This window comes from Rhyacophila brunnea, unplaced genomic scaffold (assembly GCF_057557595.1).
Source record: "Rhyacophila brunnea isolate RB1 unplaced genomic scaffold, BYU_Rbru_1.0 scaffold_17, whole genome shotgun sequence".
NCBI lineage: Eukaryota > Metazoa > Arthropoda > Insecta > Trichoptera > Rhyacophilidae > Rhyacophila > Rhyacophila brunnea.
In genome coordinates, this window is record NW_028232827.1 from 19,087,216 (window position 1) to 19,103,997 (window position 16,782).

A 16,782-nucleotide genomic window follows, 5' to 3' on the forward strand; every position below is an offset into this window, starting at 1 on the left:
AAACAAAATACTGCCGGGAGAATTTCAAATTAAATTGAATGATATGATGATTAAATCAACTGAATCAGCCAAATTTCTAGGTATTTATTTTGATTTCAAGCTTTCTTTTGATAAACATGTCAATTACATTGCCCAGAAAGTCAATAGAGCCACCAACATTATAAAATTCCTCAGAGGTACTTGGTGGGGATCACACCCTTCCACTCTAATAACTTTCTATAAAAGCTACATCAGATCCATAATGGACTATGGAAGCTATATTTACTTCCCAAAAAATAAAGGAGCAAAGCTACAGTTAGAACGACTACAGAACCAAGCTATCAGATTGGCTCTTGGCCTAAGAAAAAGTACACCTACTAACATACTACTTGCCGAAGCCAAGATAACATTACTAGAAAAAAGATCTAAATTTCTATGTAAAAACTTCTTGGTAAAATGTATGTCAAACCGTACTTCTAATACGAGATACAATGTCAACAGATTTCTACAAACAACTATAACGCGAGATCGTACTCCGAAGAGTTTTCAAATTTTAAAAGAAAGTATCCAAGCTGTAAATTGTATTGATCATCTGATTTTAAAAAGAGACTTCAACAACTTTTTTAATTATACATATGAAGATATTATATATAACGTTTTAACTAATACAAAAATAGGAATGGAGCTATCGCACTCCGACTTTCCCGACTTATTATTCAAGTCCAAATTTAGCAATCAAAATGTAGTCCAAATTTTTACGGATGGAAGCAAAATTCCCGATTCACCTTCAGTAGGTGTAGCAGTGTTCTTCCCCCAATCCAACACGTCGGTTGCCAAAAGTGTCCACAGATTCACTTCCATCTATACAGCAGAGTGCTTAGCCTTATACGAAGCCACTAAAATTGCACTTAATTACAAAAATAAAAATATCAACATTTTCACTGACTCCTTAAGTCTGATTCACTCGCTCGAAAATCCAAATTTCAGCATCAAAACTAATGACTACATTCTTAATATTAGAACCAACATTTCCAAATTTAGCAATAGTAACGAACACGGTACAAATATACAGATATACTGGATTCCAGCACATAAAGGAATTAATGGCAATGAACTTGCGGATCAATTGGCAAAAAAATCTGTAAAATACCCATCAGAAAATATAAGAATTCCATACACAGATTTTAAAGCCCAGTTTAAACAAACAATGAGCGAAAATAACGGTAAATATTTAGAAAATCTTGGGAAAGAAAAGGGAACACACTACTATCAAAACTTTTATAGTAGATCTCATAAAACTTGGTTTAGTAAACATTGTAAAATAAAGCGAGATGTAATAGTGACAATAGCTAGAAGCAGGTCAGGGCATTACAGTCTCAACGAATCATTGTACAAAATTAAAGTGGTAGATAGCCCTCAGTGTCAGTGTGGACATCCCACTCAAGATCTTAACCACATTGTCTGGCAATGTGATGCCTATGACCAGGAGAGAGAAGTGTTATTGAATAAGTTGGGGAAATGCAGGTTATACCCTCCTTTTACGATTAATTCGTTCCTGGCAAAACCAAATATTTCAGTTATGAAAATTGTACATGAATTTCTCCAAAAATGTAACGTAAATGTCTAGTGTATAGTGTAACAAAAATGTAATTCTGTATCATTAATAATGTAACTATTTATGCCTGTCGTTAAAAAAAAAATGTATGTATACTTTTGTAAACCATTGTAAAGCAGAATAGCCTTCCATTCAGAAAAGAGCTCAATTGCTTCCAAATAAAGAAGAAAAAAAAATATTTCGACGCAAACTTTGATGTTGCCATTGGGTTATCGGAATAAAAAATATCGATACTTGCAAGTACGGATACGTCACATATTTACTTTATTAAATATTACAAAAATGTTGTATTTTGTATTCAAAAATAATTATAGGCATGCTGAAAGGCCATTTTATCAATTCTGAAGATTTAAAGAATAATTAGGTGCACAAAAATTTTAAATAGCCTTGTTTAATACTTTGGATGCTGAAGACGCACCTGGCGCGTAATGAACAGGTAGCCGATCGATGTAATTAACTTGCATTTTAAAGGTGGTAATTAAAAAGTCATTATCTAGTCAGCAGTGAATGAGTCAAATAGTATCCTATGTTTATGAACATTGATAGTTATTATCATATTACTAACAGGGGTTTTGGGTGTTTTCGACTCATTAACTGAAAGCAAATGTCAAATTAATAACTTAAAACGGTGTATTTATTGATCGATATAAATTATCAATTTATTGACAAACAAAAAATAGTATAAAAACAATCTCTAAAGTAAATCTGCATATATTATGGTCTTTTATTTAAAAAAAAACTACGCTAAAATATATAAATATTATTCTAATACATCAGTGGCAAAGATTGTATTCCAGACTATTATTTAAAGCCTACCTTCTTAAGAAAAAAATAATTCCCATTAACCTATTTAAATAATAACTCCATAAAATAAATTTATATTCCAAAGACAGCTGTCTTTAGGTATGTATTATTAATAATTGATTGTCGGTTTTCCCAACCAGACGTGTCCAGCTATAGCACTAAAATAATGAAAGAAAAGCTACAACTCATTTGAGAATAATACATGCACACGATCACACCCTCTCTTCTCTTCTTGGTCGTACACTCGTGACTGATGATCGTGACCACTTTTTAATTTTGCCATCCTTTGAGTGACCAAGACTGTATACCCTGCTCGATCTTCCGCTGTACTGTAAAAAATACACGCAAATATCAATACTATTGCGTACCCTGAGGCAGTTGGTATTTTAGTCTAACGTGTTTACAGTGATATAGTTTATATATATATATCCATTAATTTACGCACGCTGGATGTGATGTAAAATTGTCTCTTGGTTAAGACGCTCAACTACAGAGACATTAAAATATTCTAGCCCGAGTTTGAATCGAATCATTACTTTTGTGTAATATTTAATTTAATAACGGTTGTATTTTTTTTCGCGAAATATCTATTATAAAAATGTAAAATATAATATTTTACTGAAAATTAGCAAAAATCAAGTCCAGTAAATATGAATGTCCTCGGACTTTTTTTCAGTTACCTACCACAGTCTATTACCTTCAATAGGCTCCCACCACTACTGCAATAATATATTATGCTAATTGCCAATCGATATTTAAAAATTACCACGCATTAATGACGTGTGAATTATTATCACAAACTTGTATCTATCATATGTAATCGGTTACCATTGTCCAACAATCAGTCTATGCCTACCCAACAAGAATAATTAAACGGTTAGAAGGCGTTCTATTTAATAGTAATGTATCGCTATCTAATTGTTGGTTACATTAAATTTATGATTTATTGTCAATGCATAGGATATTGCCATACCGTTACGTAACAGTACTGCGGTATTTACTTAAAAATATGTTTTATGAGGTATTAGTAAAAAAAACTCATATCCGTGACAGGTACAGCGTTTATAGAGTAATAACACATTTACACATGCATGGATTTACAGCTAGTAGTACGTATTGACGCAACCATAAATATAAAATGTAAACGCTTATTGTCGTGCAAGTTGTAAGACTGCATGCATTGATCAACAAAGTTTAGCGTTTTCTGATATAATTACATGACAGTACATCTTTCATACAACAATAACAAATATCATGATGGCACTTGAATTGGAGCGACAATCAGCATTTTTGTGTGTAAACAGTCAGTGGGGCATTTTCCAAAACGGACTATTTCCAAAATTGGCGAAAATGAGTCAAGTATGAAAGGTTGTAAATTGTTGTGTCAAGTGTTGGTATATTTCGCCAAATCGATTGAAATTTGTGGGAATTTGCTGTTTCAAATTGTGTTTTTTCCAAAACTAACTATTTCCTGCGTAATTTGATTTTCTCAATTTTTTCTCTTCCAAAATTGACTATTTGTATTTGTAGCCAAAATTTACTTTTTCCATTAAACTGCAACAATTGAGCATGCGATTTATTCCATAATGCACTATTTCTATAGACAATAGACTTATTTCAAAGTTGACTATTTTATTGTCAAATAATAAAATTCTATTAAGCTTACAAATTCTTATATTCCAAAACTGACCATTTCCTGAGAACAAAAACTAAAAAATTTGGTTTTTCTTAAATAAATATTTATCTGGACAGGAGTGAAGACAGTGTTATATATATACATATTTTTTTTTTTTTATTCTGCATATTTCACTTTTAATTGTCTGTAAAATAGAATATCGTGTTTCCTGAAAAAGTACAAAAATGGAAATAGTCAGTTTTGGAAAAGAATCCACAATTTTATGATTGTTTGTTGCAGTAAATACATATACGCGTAGAGCAATATTTTTAAACATTACATTTCGTAACCTAATTATCGCCTACCAAATAAACCACAACAGTATACGTAAAAATCAAAATATCCATAGTTTATAATTATTCAACTCTCTCCCGTAGTATTCACATTTTAAATTGCTCTAATAATACCTAAATAGTGGTATATATTAGCATTAACTGGCAGAAATATTCATAGACATTACGTTTTATGATAAATGTACCCAATGACTTCGGCTTAGAGTGCGCAAAATAATATTTATTGTAATAGGTACTGCCATTTCATATTTCACGAAATGGCTCTCAAAGGAATATTTATCAGAAACATTACTTAGTTTGACATAAATTCAAAAATATATACTGAAGCTATACTTTTGAGAATTTACCGGCAAAGTAAGTGATCAATATTAAATATTCAATACGTAGGTACATTTTAACTTTTTTAGAAGATAAATAATGGATGTGGTATTTTAAAACTGGAAAAGTTGACATTTTTAAAAACTCTGTATGCAGAATAGAAACGGAAATGGATTTAAAAAAAAATGGATAAATCGTTACTATAATTAAAAGTAATGCATACAATAATATATGACAAAAAAATGGAAGTTCATAATATACTGCAATTTTGTTCAAAATTCTATCTTCTATTGGCTTTCCAAAACAACAGTGATATTATACTTAAGTATCTCTCTTTTTCATACACGAAATTTTAGTTGATATTTTAATATAATTAAATCGTACATTTCCAAAATTCACCTTGTTCATTTTGGTTTGTTTTGAGATATTCACAAAAAACGTGTATGGAACCTCGACATAATAAAATAATCATTTTTTTCTGGGTTATTGGGTGCGTGTTTTTAATTTTTTAACTAAAGCCTTTGCAATCAAATACTTGGTTTTGCGGAACATGATATACTTCGCGTATTTTGCGAAAGTTTCAAAATAATCACTTTGTAACAATTTAAGATTTTATTTGATGTTTGCCACCGAGATGTATTTTCAAATTGGATGATGTTTTTGAACCGTATACTGACTGCAAAAGACTCGTTTTTTAACTGTTTATGAAATATGTGTGTGCCCTTTTGAATAAGGAATAAAATTGCATATTCAGTTGATTTTTGATCAAAACTGGATAAGATAATTTTCGGAAATGGGCGATTGTCAATCTTACTATGGTAAATTGTTACTTGGATAATTTTGATTAAAAAAAAAACAATTATTTTTGCGATTAGATTAACTACAAATATTGTACTATCGAATACAACGTTTCAAAAGTATATCAGCAACGTTCATTCCGAGAACTATTTTTTGATTGGTTGGTTTGGTTTTGGTTGAATGATTTAACGAAAACAATGAAATCATTATTTGCATTTTGTATTATCAATCCGCTTATGTTTAATTTCTGTATTTTTTCTCATTTTCTTTTAGCTCTACATAATCCTGATCCGGCCTGAGCGAAACGTGCGTCAGTCCATGATGACCCCAAGATACAGCGCTTTCAACAAGTCTCAAGGAACTGCTAATTCTGGAGGAGCCGGAAGCATGATGGCGGCTGTGGTAGTCACGGCAGCCACCTGCAATCAGAAAGAGAAACTGGGAAATAAAATGCAACCGCCCAATGATCCAGGTAAGGCTCACATGTCTGGAATTGTAAACAGTTAATAATTCGAAACAGATATAGATTTAACAATGGTAGGTATATCATCCTGCAAAAATACTAATGTTTTGAATCTATTACGAAAAACATATTTTTTTATTATTAGGCAAAATTATGTATTGTCGAATCTCATCAATAAGACAAAAATTTAGTTTATCATTTTTTTATTATAATTAGCATCAACAACATAACTGAGTAGAATGAATTATTATTTCATCAATTATTTAATTGACTCATGTTTTACAATATAGCTTCACTTTTCTGTAATATATTATTATATTATCTTGAATATACGTAATTTTAAAACACCTCAGATTTTAGTTAGTAATTAATTGGGGCACTTAATTGATACCTTGATTTAAAATCACAAAAAAATATTTTCTTTGTAATTCAGTAGGACGCCCGTAGCTTAATTCGTAGATGAAGCCTTTTCTTCTTTTGACCATGTCCGATCCTAATAGGATCATATGGGCCTCCACAGAGTGGAGGTTTGTATTGACAGATTTTGTTTTTACGAGAAATGGATGTCGGCCACTTGCTCAACCTATTAGGTCCATACTCTGACTCATACACAAATTGAAAAACAATATATTGTGTACTTGTCAGACCCAGGATTCGAACCTGGGACCCACGGCGTTATAGTCCAACGCTTAAGCCGCGCGGCCACCGTGGGTCGCCGCAATCTATTGGCGCAAATCCTATGGTTACAGGTTCAAATCTCGTCGTATTTTTCTAGTAGGTATATATCTTAGGTATTTCAAAGTATAAGATAAATATATTCAATATAAAGAATATTAAATTCTCAACACTTGTTAATTATTCGTTGAATAAAATAAATAGTTTTTTTATATATTTCATTTTTCAAATACAAAATCTACCTCTATTGTTATATTATTCTTTCCTCTTAAAAAAGGCATTTTTTGATATGTTAATTTATGTTAACTTGAATTGTTTTGACAATAAATAAAATAAGTATTTTTATTTTTATTATAATCTTTTTACTGTTGGTACTCGATCCAATTTAGGAAGACAGTTATCTGGAGTAGATACGCTACCTCTTTTTGACATTTTCCTCACGCAATATAAAATAAAAATTTACTACAGTAGCACGTGGTACCTAATATCACCACTGGTCAATACCGTATAATATTCTGCATGCAAGTGTTACTGGTATTTTAATGTTAACGGCTAAAATTTATTTGTAGTTATTATGGTATTTTCTGATTATATCAGAAAAAAAAACAAATGAATAAAGACAGATTAATAATGGATATCAAATACGTCAAAGATGCAATGTTATTTATTTATGTCAAAAGACAGAGACTGTATGCCCGATTTAATTAACTGCCTACTTTCAGCAGATATACTATAAATATGTGACAAATAATATAATATGTTTTCAAAACTGTAAACTGAACTTCTTAAACATTGCTACAGAAGGTACTCTTGGTTAACAGCTGATTATTTTGATCAGCGGTTTTTTTCCTTTGCTTTGAAGTTATTCTCTTATAGATCATCGGCGTTTGGGAAGAGGTGAATGATGGTGTGGTAAGGAGATGAGTAAAGAACTGAAGACTAGTTGTTGAGAGCGGTTGCATTTTTATTTGACGGATTTACACGAATACAGTGATACAATAATACAATGATAAAAGAAACAGCGATGCAGATATTTTAGCCCGTGGCACAATAATACAGAATGGCAATTCTCTACCAAGATAAAATGCGGAGTGAGATATTCATTCAATCATGATAGCCTATTTATTGAACTTCTCACAATTAAATATTGCCGACTCCGAGTATCCGTGCCTTTGGTAAGAAATGCATGTAACTTAATAAATAATAATAAATATTACTGAGGTAAAAGTTCTTATTTTCAATTGGTAATTTTATTCGTGTAAAATGTGTATGCTAAAAATGTATATACTAAACAACCTTATTTTCCGCATGACGGCTTATGATAAATGTATATAAATATAATTAAATAATATTTTCGCGATCGATTCGTATGTTACGGATTTTGCTGACAATGCTTGTTCTCACAGGACTCGTCGATCGCCATAGGCGATTTGTGAAATTTTACAAAATAATCATTATTTCGGTCAATTTTTGTAAAATCCGCAACTCATTTTTACAGACATATCTAAATTACGATAACGGCTCTAAATATCTAATAGATAGTCGTTTAATCATATAATATTATCATATAATACACTTGAAAAAACTGTTGCTGTTATTCAAAGCCAACGGCACGCATTATATGGTCGTCAATAAAATTAGTATCCGCGCGCAACGTTTTATTAATAAACTTGAATGTTTTTACAAGAACAGATCAGTTAACTATACCTACTTTTGTTGATGCTGTTACATTTAACTTGCGAGAGTAAATTATTCTACTCCTTATTCATTACAATTTAAACTTACAACCATAAAGTTAGCAACAATGTGTCTACATAGTTAATAAATTTAAACTAGTTTAAGGTAACCTCATAATCGTAAAGTATGTGTTTAGAATTTTAGAAGTTGCTTTAAATTCTACTAGTCCTGCGTAATATTCCACCGAAATCTTTCAGTGCGGCAAAAGGGGTCACGTTTATATGAAAAATGGCTGAATCGTGATTTTCTTAACTGCGTAAATCTGTCGCGCTACAATAATAGCTCGTGGTCTGGAATAACTTTACAGTTTTTTGACAGTTCGAATCTCTAATATGCGCACACATACGACCCAATGACATCAGGGTGATTTGTATATAAAAAAAGTTTTGATAAATCAATAACCAGTGATAGTTTTCCCCAAATATAGGTGATATCCTCCAATAAATGTGTAGCATTTGAATAAAAACGAACTCAATTTTTTTTTAAGTTCTAGTGAATTTTTATATAATACATGCTATCGCCCGACATCTTTCGCATTGAAAATGACAATATAAAAATAGACTGTGTTGAAATTTTTCTAAATCAATGAGATAAATAACGGTTGGATGTAAGAGTGCGTATGTTTTACCAGCCATTCAATTTCTATAACTATTTAATCAGATTCTTTAAACACGTACGTCATTATCACACTTGACTGGGAACTCAACTAACACCACACGATCGACAATGGTTTGATGTAGACTTGCTTTCATTTACCCACACCTAACCACACCTCCCCACCGCTAATTATGTCGATTGATCGATCAGGTTGATTGGCAAACTAGCATTATCTAGAGTTTACCTAAAACATCAAAGATACATGGACCAGTGCTTCTCAACTCTTCCTAATCGCTCGTGGAATACCAGTTTCAGCATTGAGTATACTTATCATTATTTTGGCCACTCTAGTACCCGCCTTTAACCAGACCTGCCCGAAATCCCTTCCCTCCAGTTTTAGATATCCTAAATCGAACTCGACACTGTCCTTCAACTTTGTACAAAAACTTATTTTCATTAATAATTTAGCATATTTTATGCGTTTTACTGTACCTACCTATATGTCGTCGAATAAATCGCTTAATAACTAAGCGCATGTGTTTCCAACCAAACGCAACCGTTTAAAAAATCGGTTAAGTACATGTTCAAACACGCGCGTTAACATAATATTACTCCCTACTTCATTTATCGTTTGTCAATTTATATCTACGGCCGTATGTTGTAGCTTAGCCACTGGGAAATGCCAATAGAAGTGGCGTATTTCAAAAAAATACTACCTTATTCTTAGGTCAATAATTATTATAAAGAAAACATTATTCGTAGAATGTTAATCACATTTGAATGGTCAAAAATATAGCTTATAATCAATATCTTTAAAATTATCTTTAAATGTGTAAATCTTGCCCATTTCTTGAATAATAAAATGCCTAATTCTTGTCAAATTTGGGATCACAGAAAGATTATCAATATAATTTTTATTGTAAATATTTTACTAAAATAATGTCAACATAAATTTTACTAATGGTTTTATAAATGCTTTTAAAAATTAATAAATATAAAAAATCTTAACACCACTTCACATGGAAGTACTGAATGACTTTATTCTAAAACATTAGAGCAAGAGGTTTAAAAGAATACTATCTTATGTAATAAAAATATTTTATGCAGTCATCAAATGTTTAAAATAAATATAAAGGATAATAAGGCTTCAAAATTATGGAAATAGATTATCTACAACGTTTAAGGAATATCCAGGATCATGCTTTGAAAATAGCATAAAAGCTCCATTTTGACGTACGCTGAGCGTGTCCCCTCATAAGTTTGGAACTTTCTGTTGGTGATTTTTAATAGTCTAGAACAGCTAAGATTAACATGTTTTTACAAAGATGCTTGTTTTCAAAACAATAAACTTTTTTTTTCACGAAATAGCTGTTTGGTACATTGCACTTTTTATATTTTATGGTAGTAGAGTTAGTAGAGCGCTTACTGATGACGTCGTAGGTCTGGATTAAAATCCTGTGTCTAGCAATAAAATACTTTTAAAAATGATTTTCATGCTAACGAAAATAAATTCTCTTCACACTTACCTACTGCATTTCTCAAAATACTTTAAAATTATTTTCTATTGTGTTGTGTTCACTTTAGCATCTAATTTCAATCATCATTCTGTGCCCTGTCATAATCGAGTCTTATTTTGCTGTTTTTTATCTATTGAATTTTTAAATGGAAGTCTATCATACATAGGTACATATTAGATCAATAATTTAGAATTTTAGATTAAAGTACCCTCGCTTTTACAATGTTTTTTTTCTGGTATATAGTATAATTACGACTGATACGTACGTAAAATAAGACTGAACCAAATTAAATTTACTAGTTATCACTTATTTGATACAATATAAGAATATGGTATCTATCCGTCCGGTAATGGTAAGTATGCGGAATCTCAAAACTATTCCAAGTTTTAATGAAGATTATAATACATAAAGTTATTTGATCGGTAGCTTAGTGGTTAAAAAAATGTCTTTAAATCCATGTCAGTCCAAAGTTTCTTTTGAGATTTTACATATTATTTTAGTAAATAGCTTTTTCGGGTAATTTATTCTAATGAAATAGATAACACAGCTTGACCAAGTAATGATAGGTACTTTAAATTGTTAATAGCATACATGTTGTATTATTATGGATTAATATCATGCCAAGACACGTCTTCGCGCTTCGGCCCGTAATATTATAATGGTTTGCACATACTATAAATTAGTAAGGAAACTTATGCACATAAGTTCACCCAAACTATGAAACTACAAAATGCGGTGTTGGAGCTATGCTTATATTACACCATTATCCTTTTGGGTGTCGGTAAACATATCGTGACCCCAGAGCAACAAGGTTCTATATTATTCTATCTTCTCGACGAAACTGTCGATTACTATGTGGCAATTTTATACATTAGCCAAAAGCAATAATCTACAATATTACTGATTTGGAATAATTATAACTTACACACGTGTTATACACTTAATGTGTTATCATGCATTCACATTTTTTTTTCGTTATTTTTAAATAACCAGTCATCTTAAAGGATTTATCAAAATAAATTTAATCAATACTACTTGTATTTTAAAATATATTATCGTCACTTCTATGCTACAAATAGATAACTTGATTTACACTGTTTTTGAGATAGTTATTGAATATGATTCTACATTTCGCGACTTGAGAACTACAAGGTTCTAAGTGTTTGTCCTTGAAGAAACAAAAGTAACAATGAGGCAGCTTAGAATACTACTTCATTGTTGGGTTTGTTTTTTCAAGGACGAATACTTAGAACCTTGTAGTATTAGGCTCGCGATTTCCTTATCTACAAAGTGATAAAATTAGGTAAGTAAGAAGTTAGTGGGAACTGTATTAATTTTGTCTTTAAAAATATTAGATAAGTACCTAACTTTCAAACCCATAAATACATTAAATAAATATAATAATATATCTACAATATTTTCTCATACAATTTAACATTTTTATTTATTTTTTTGTTTAATTTTCCATTTTTATTTTAAATAATAATTATAGCCTAGATTTATGTTAATCAAGTAAACTGTAAATTTCATTTTCCCAACAATGACCAAATCAGAGTTAACTAGTTGTAGTATTGAGGTGACGATATGTAATAATGTATCTTTAATTAATATTTTTTCCACAAAGTTTGCATATAAAAAATCATTATATTTTTATGTGGTTAAATAATTGAAACACGAAAAACCTTTACTCCTGTCAACTGAGAATATTATAATATTGTAAAAGGATGTATTAAAAAGTATTTACTTTCTTTTCATTAGCTAAACCCGTTCTTAATAAATAAAAATTAAATAATATGCTCGTGTCATTATAGATTTAATTGGTTTCGGGAGATTGGTAGATTTGTTCATTACATCGTTTTTTTTTTCAAATATACTTATTGTTTTTAATGTGTTTTTTGTTACAGCTAATATTATTTCTTTAGTTCAATGTACTCCTCATATTATATATTTTGTATGAAAATCACTAGGTGACATATAAAATAATATTTAATGATGGAATTTCTATAACCCTAAACAGCATGTCGTATTGAATAATTGTGAAATAAATATAAAGCCGGTTACACTTGATAATTGATTTAAAAATATAGCCTTAATACGTCATATAAATGTAACTGAGTAATTTGAGTTCTATTTATAAAGTGTAAACTTACTGCTCATGCCATTATTATTAACAAAAATACAGTTTGTTGATCATTCTTAAAGATACTCACTACTACTCAGTGCTCCGATTTTCTCAATTCTTACTTGATTTTTTTTTTCAAGGTTTTACTAGTTACTATTACATTTGTTATAAATTGTATTTGTCTATTTTTATGATATTAATGCACATGTTCTAATATTGATTTATTTATTTCTATAATAATATATAATTTTATATGTACGTATTCATTAAAATGTATAAATGACTATAATTCAGGTAAATATCTTATATAGGTATTATTATATTATTTGATTACTAATTAATATTGTTTTATTTTATTATTTCATAGATATGGAGCTGAAAAAAAAGGTGAAGTTAGAAGAAAGATCTACCCAAACTGACGGCATGCTGAACAACTACTCGGTGAAAGCTAAAAGTGTCCCATCACTGACATCTCTTCCCACTTCTGTCAGCAACGATATACTTTCAATGTCTAGAAACCATAGAAAAAACTCTTCCGACCTTCCCTCGACCCAGTCAGTGATAGTAAAACTAAATAATAACGGAGCTAGTATACTGTGCTCAGTTAAACCAACAGCTGTCAACAAATCAGCTTTGGCGGTCACTAGTCTAGCGTCTGCGGTGATACCAAAGGATTCTCAAGTAAAAGAGGAAGTATCCCATAATAAAAACGTCACTTTTGATGACGAAAAGAATTCAAGCTACGGAGCTAGACCTAATAATGTTGTATTGAATAATACAAGCAATCAGTGTGATCCTTTAACTAACAAGAATATAGGTAACCCACAGACTGTTATCAATAACACTTCTATAAACATTTTAATAGCTGATTCGCCGGTTCCAGGGGGGGTCAGTAACGGTCCTACAGTACCGTCGAGCCTAACGGAGAGCTCGGTCAAAGAATTTGCTTTATAGCAAAAGACTGATAATTACGTAGAACATGGTAGGGTTAATAGAAAAGGGAACATTTGCGATTCGAAAAATGCAGCTGAGAAATCGGATAACAAAACAAAGAAAAGGTTACCAGTTATCGTATGAAAGAATTTCTAAAGAATATCAGCCAAGTATTTCTTTTTGTTATGTATTCAAATAAATTGCATAAGTTCCATTATTCGGTGGTTTTTATAATATTCATAATAATAGAGCTTATATCTAATGTTTTAAGTCAGCCAATACATTTTAAAAAGTCGTTATAATACTCGTTGAATAGTTGTGATATAAAATAATATATTATAATAGATTATATTATAATTCAAACAAAACTACTTTCTAATTAATTTTATTATCTGTGATTTAAAAAAAATATGCAAAACATTATTGAGACAAAATATTCATTGTTAAATTATCAAGAGAATAGTAATATAATATTTTAAAGTATTGTTATTTTTATGTTTTGAGGGATTTATTTTATTTATTGTAAAATATACAGGGAAAGATAAATTAAGATACGTAAGATTGTGTTTAATCGAATAAGTTATCAATATTATAATGTAACGTGATAAGTATAACGCTAGTAAAATATTGATCAATGCATAGTTTTTACTAATTTATTTCTATCTAAATACAAACAAAATGGAGGTAAACTTTAAAAAATAGATTTATTAATATAATATTATACTTTAAAACTATACCCATGTTAAAATGATTAGATGAATTTCCATTATAAAACTTCGTATAGCATTTTATTTGTAGCCAAATCTGGTCACAATACTGTGAATAAAGACCACTGTTTTATTTTGGTCACGAATGTAGAAAAATATTATTACGTCCTAAGTAGAGTTAAATAAAAAGCAAATATAATACGTGTATCGTTTATAAAATGTCCATGCATATATATGTGTGAATATAATATATTTGTATATTTGAGTCATAGACACTAAATAATAAACATTAGTATATAAATTTATATTATGTAAATAAATGATTATTTCTCTTTGTGATTGCATACAATTTTTTTGTTATATTATCATACAAATTAAAACGTATATTATGCTCCTTTTGCATATTATTACAATAAATTATCATATTGAGAATATAATCATGTTTGAGCAGTAAATAAATTTAAAAAAAAAAGAAAAAAAAAGTTCTGCTAAACATATAAATGTATTCAATTAATTTGACAACCTTGATTCTGATTGTTTATTGTCAATATTTTAATATTGAAATTAATGTTATTTTAAAAACTGTATGTATCACAGTGAGCCCTTGCGATACGTACAGTATTTATATCACAAGCTCTGCAATCAATAAAGAGATAAAATCTAATATAAATTTAAATTAAATTAAATGAAACTAGATAAATACATATGATAAAATTATATGCTGCTTATAAACCTATAACAAAGCAGTATGTTTTTGTTGAGAATTCTTTAGCATGTTAAACATAACATTAAACCTATCAATGCATTTTAAATATTGTATTTTGTGTGTAAAATATAATATAATATCTCATGAAATAAACAATATTGGTATCGTAAAAATGTTTTTTTAATTATCACACTTATTATAATAACAGACAGATTGCGATAATGACAATGGAATGATTGGGAAAGAAAGATACATCACAGAATTTTGGTAGTAGATGATGTGGGGGAGATAGAAGGTTGTTGTTGCTTTGAAGTTTGGAGATGAGTTTATTTGTCGTTACAAGAATGAAATACTTTAAATTTTAATAAAGATATCAGCGTGAGATTATAATCGCGGATAATGATGCACTGGTGAGATCGATGTGATAAACACATTGATTAGTAGTGCATCTCGTGATGGATTCGATGAGATGAGTGAGTATTCATGCATTGTCCTTGTAATTTATACAAATGCAGTACGTATATTACAAGAGATATTGTCGCAAATAACAAACCAAAACAGACCCTACTGATCTAGTTATGATTGAGGAAATTCTGACGAAAAAGTATCGCTCTATTGCTTTGTTTTAACAACAAAACATACATAATATTAAAGCGTGTCACTCATTTCTCAGTCTCAGATCTAGATGAGCAGAATTTAAATTTTGCAAGTTAACTATTCACGTCGCCGTCAAAGCGCGGCTAATATGAACGTGCAAAATACAAACACTGTGGCACTAGAGATTGCAATACCGGTATTCTAAAACCCGAAATCTTTATGATGTACTGATGCGGAAAAAAACTTTTTTTTATTTTTTTAACGATTTTGAAAAAAAATAAATATTTTTTCATATACCCAACACAAACTGTATTATAAAATAACCTACATAGATCACAATAACAACAGCATGATAAATAATATCTATTTTTCTTCCTCATATATTTTTCTTATTTTTGAAAAAATATTTATATTGCAACGCCGTATATAATATCCGCTATATGCTAATTCACGGCCTTCTGGGGTGCCAATATCCGGTTAGCTTGAAAAACGGGCAGGCCAGGTTGAAATTATAATAAGGCATTTGTAACACGTAGTTCAGGTCCAACGGCGCTTTTTCAGTTTCAAATTGTTGATAGGCTGCTGAGGCTGCTTGGTTCTAAAGTCATACTGCCGAACACTACACTTTGACTACATACTACGAAAGTCCATACCACCTGTCCAAAACAAAGTAGTCTCCCCTCAGTGAAGCTGTAAGACTTGGAGTAATATGGCGGTTACGCTATTCTACTCGATAACTCAATCGAGGATATTCAAATGACAAGCAACAGGATTACAACTTGTCTTGAAAATCAACGCAAAGAAAAGCAACGTAACCTGACTTGCATGCATATTCCTGATTTTTGTACAAAATCAGTTACTATTGTTTTCTTCCTGGTCTATAGCAATATTTAAAATAAACAGTTAACAATACAAGCAAAATACATTAAAGGGAAACAATTAACTCAAGAATAGATTCTTTTTTAATGAAAAAATAGTGCCAAAGTATCACATTTACATATATCACCAATACTTCTTATAGATATAAAAGGTGTCCCAAAATTCACGCAAGAAGTAATTTTGATAGAAAACACAGGTTTTTAATTGAAAATTGATTTTTTTTATTGATTCATAAAGTATACAGTATAGGGTTATGTATGGAATAGCATATCGGGTAAATGGCCTCCACGGCTTTGCTGGCACATACGCAATCTTTGGTCAAAATTTTCCATGACTGTTTTGCATAAATGTCGCTGAATTTTGTTGA

At 30.1% G+C, this 16,782-nt stretch overlaps 1 protein-coding gene across 1 annotated transcript in view; it reads left to right on the top strand.

The window, feature by feature from the left end:
- Positions 1–13,860, top strand: part of LOC147073791 (metabotropic glutamate receptor 2-like) — a 411,881-nt gene extending 398,021 nt beyond the window's left edge. The window contains exons 15-16 of the mRNA XM_085944815.1: positions 5,756–5,954; positions 12,961–13,860. Coding sequence (XP_085800941.1) covers positions 5,756–5,954; positions 12,961–13,547 — 786 coding nt within the window. The 3' untranslated portion in view covers positions 13,548–13,860. The remainder of the gene's footprint in view (positions 1–5,755; positions 5,955–12,960) is intronic.
- The last annotated feature ends 2,922 nt before the right edge of the window (positions 13,861–16,782 follow it).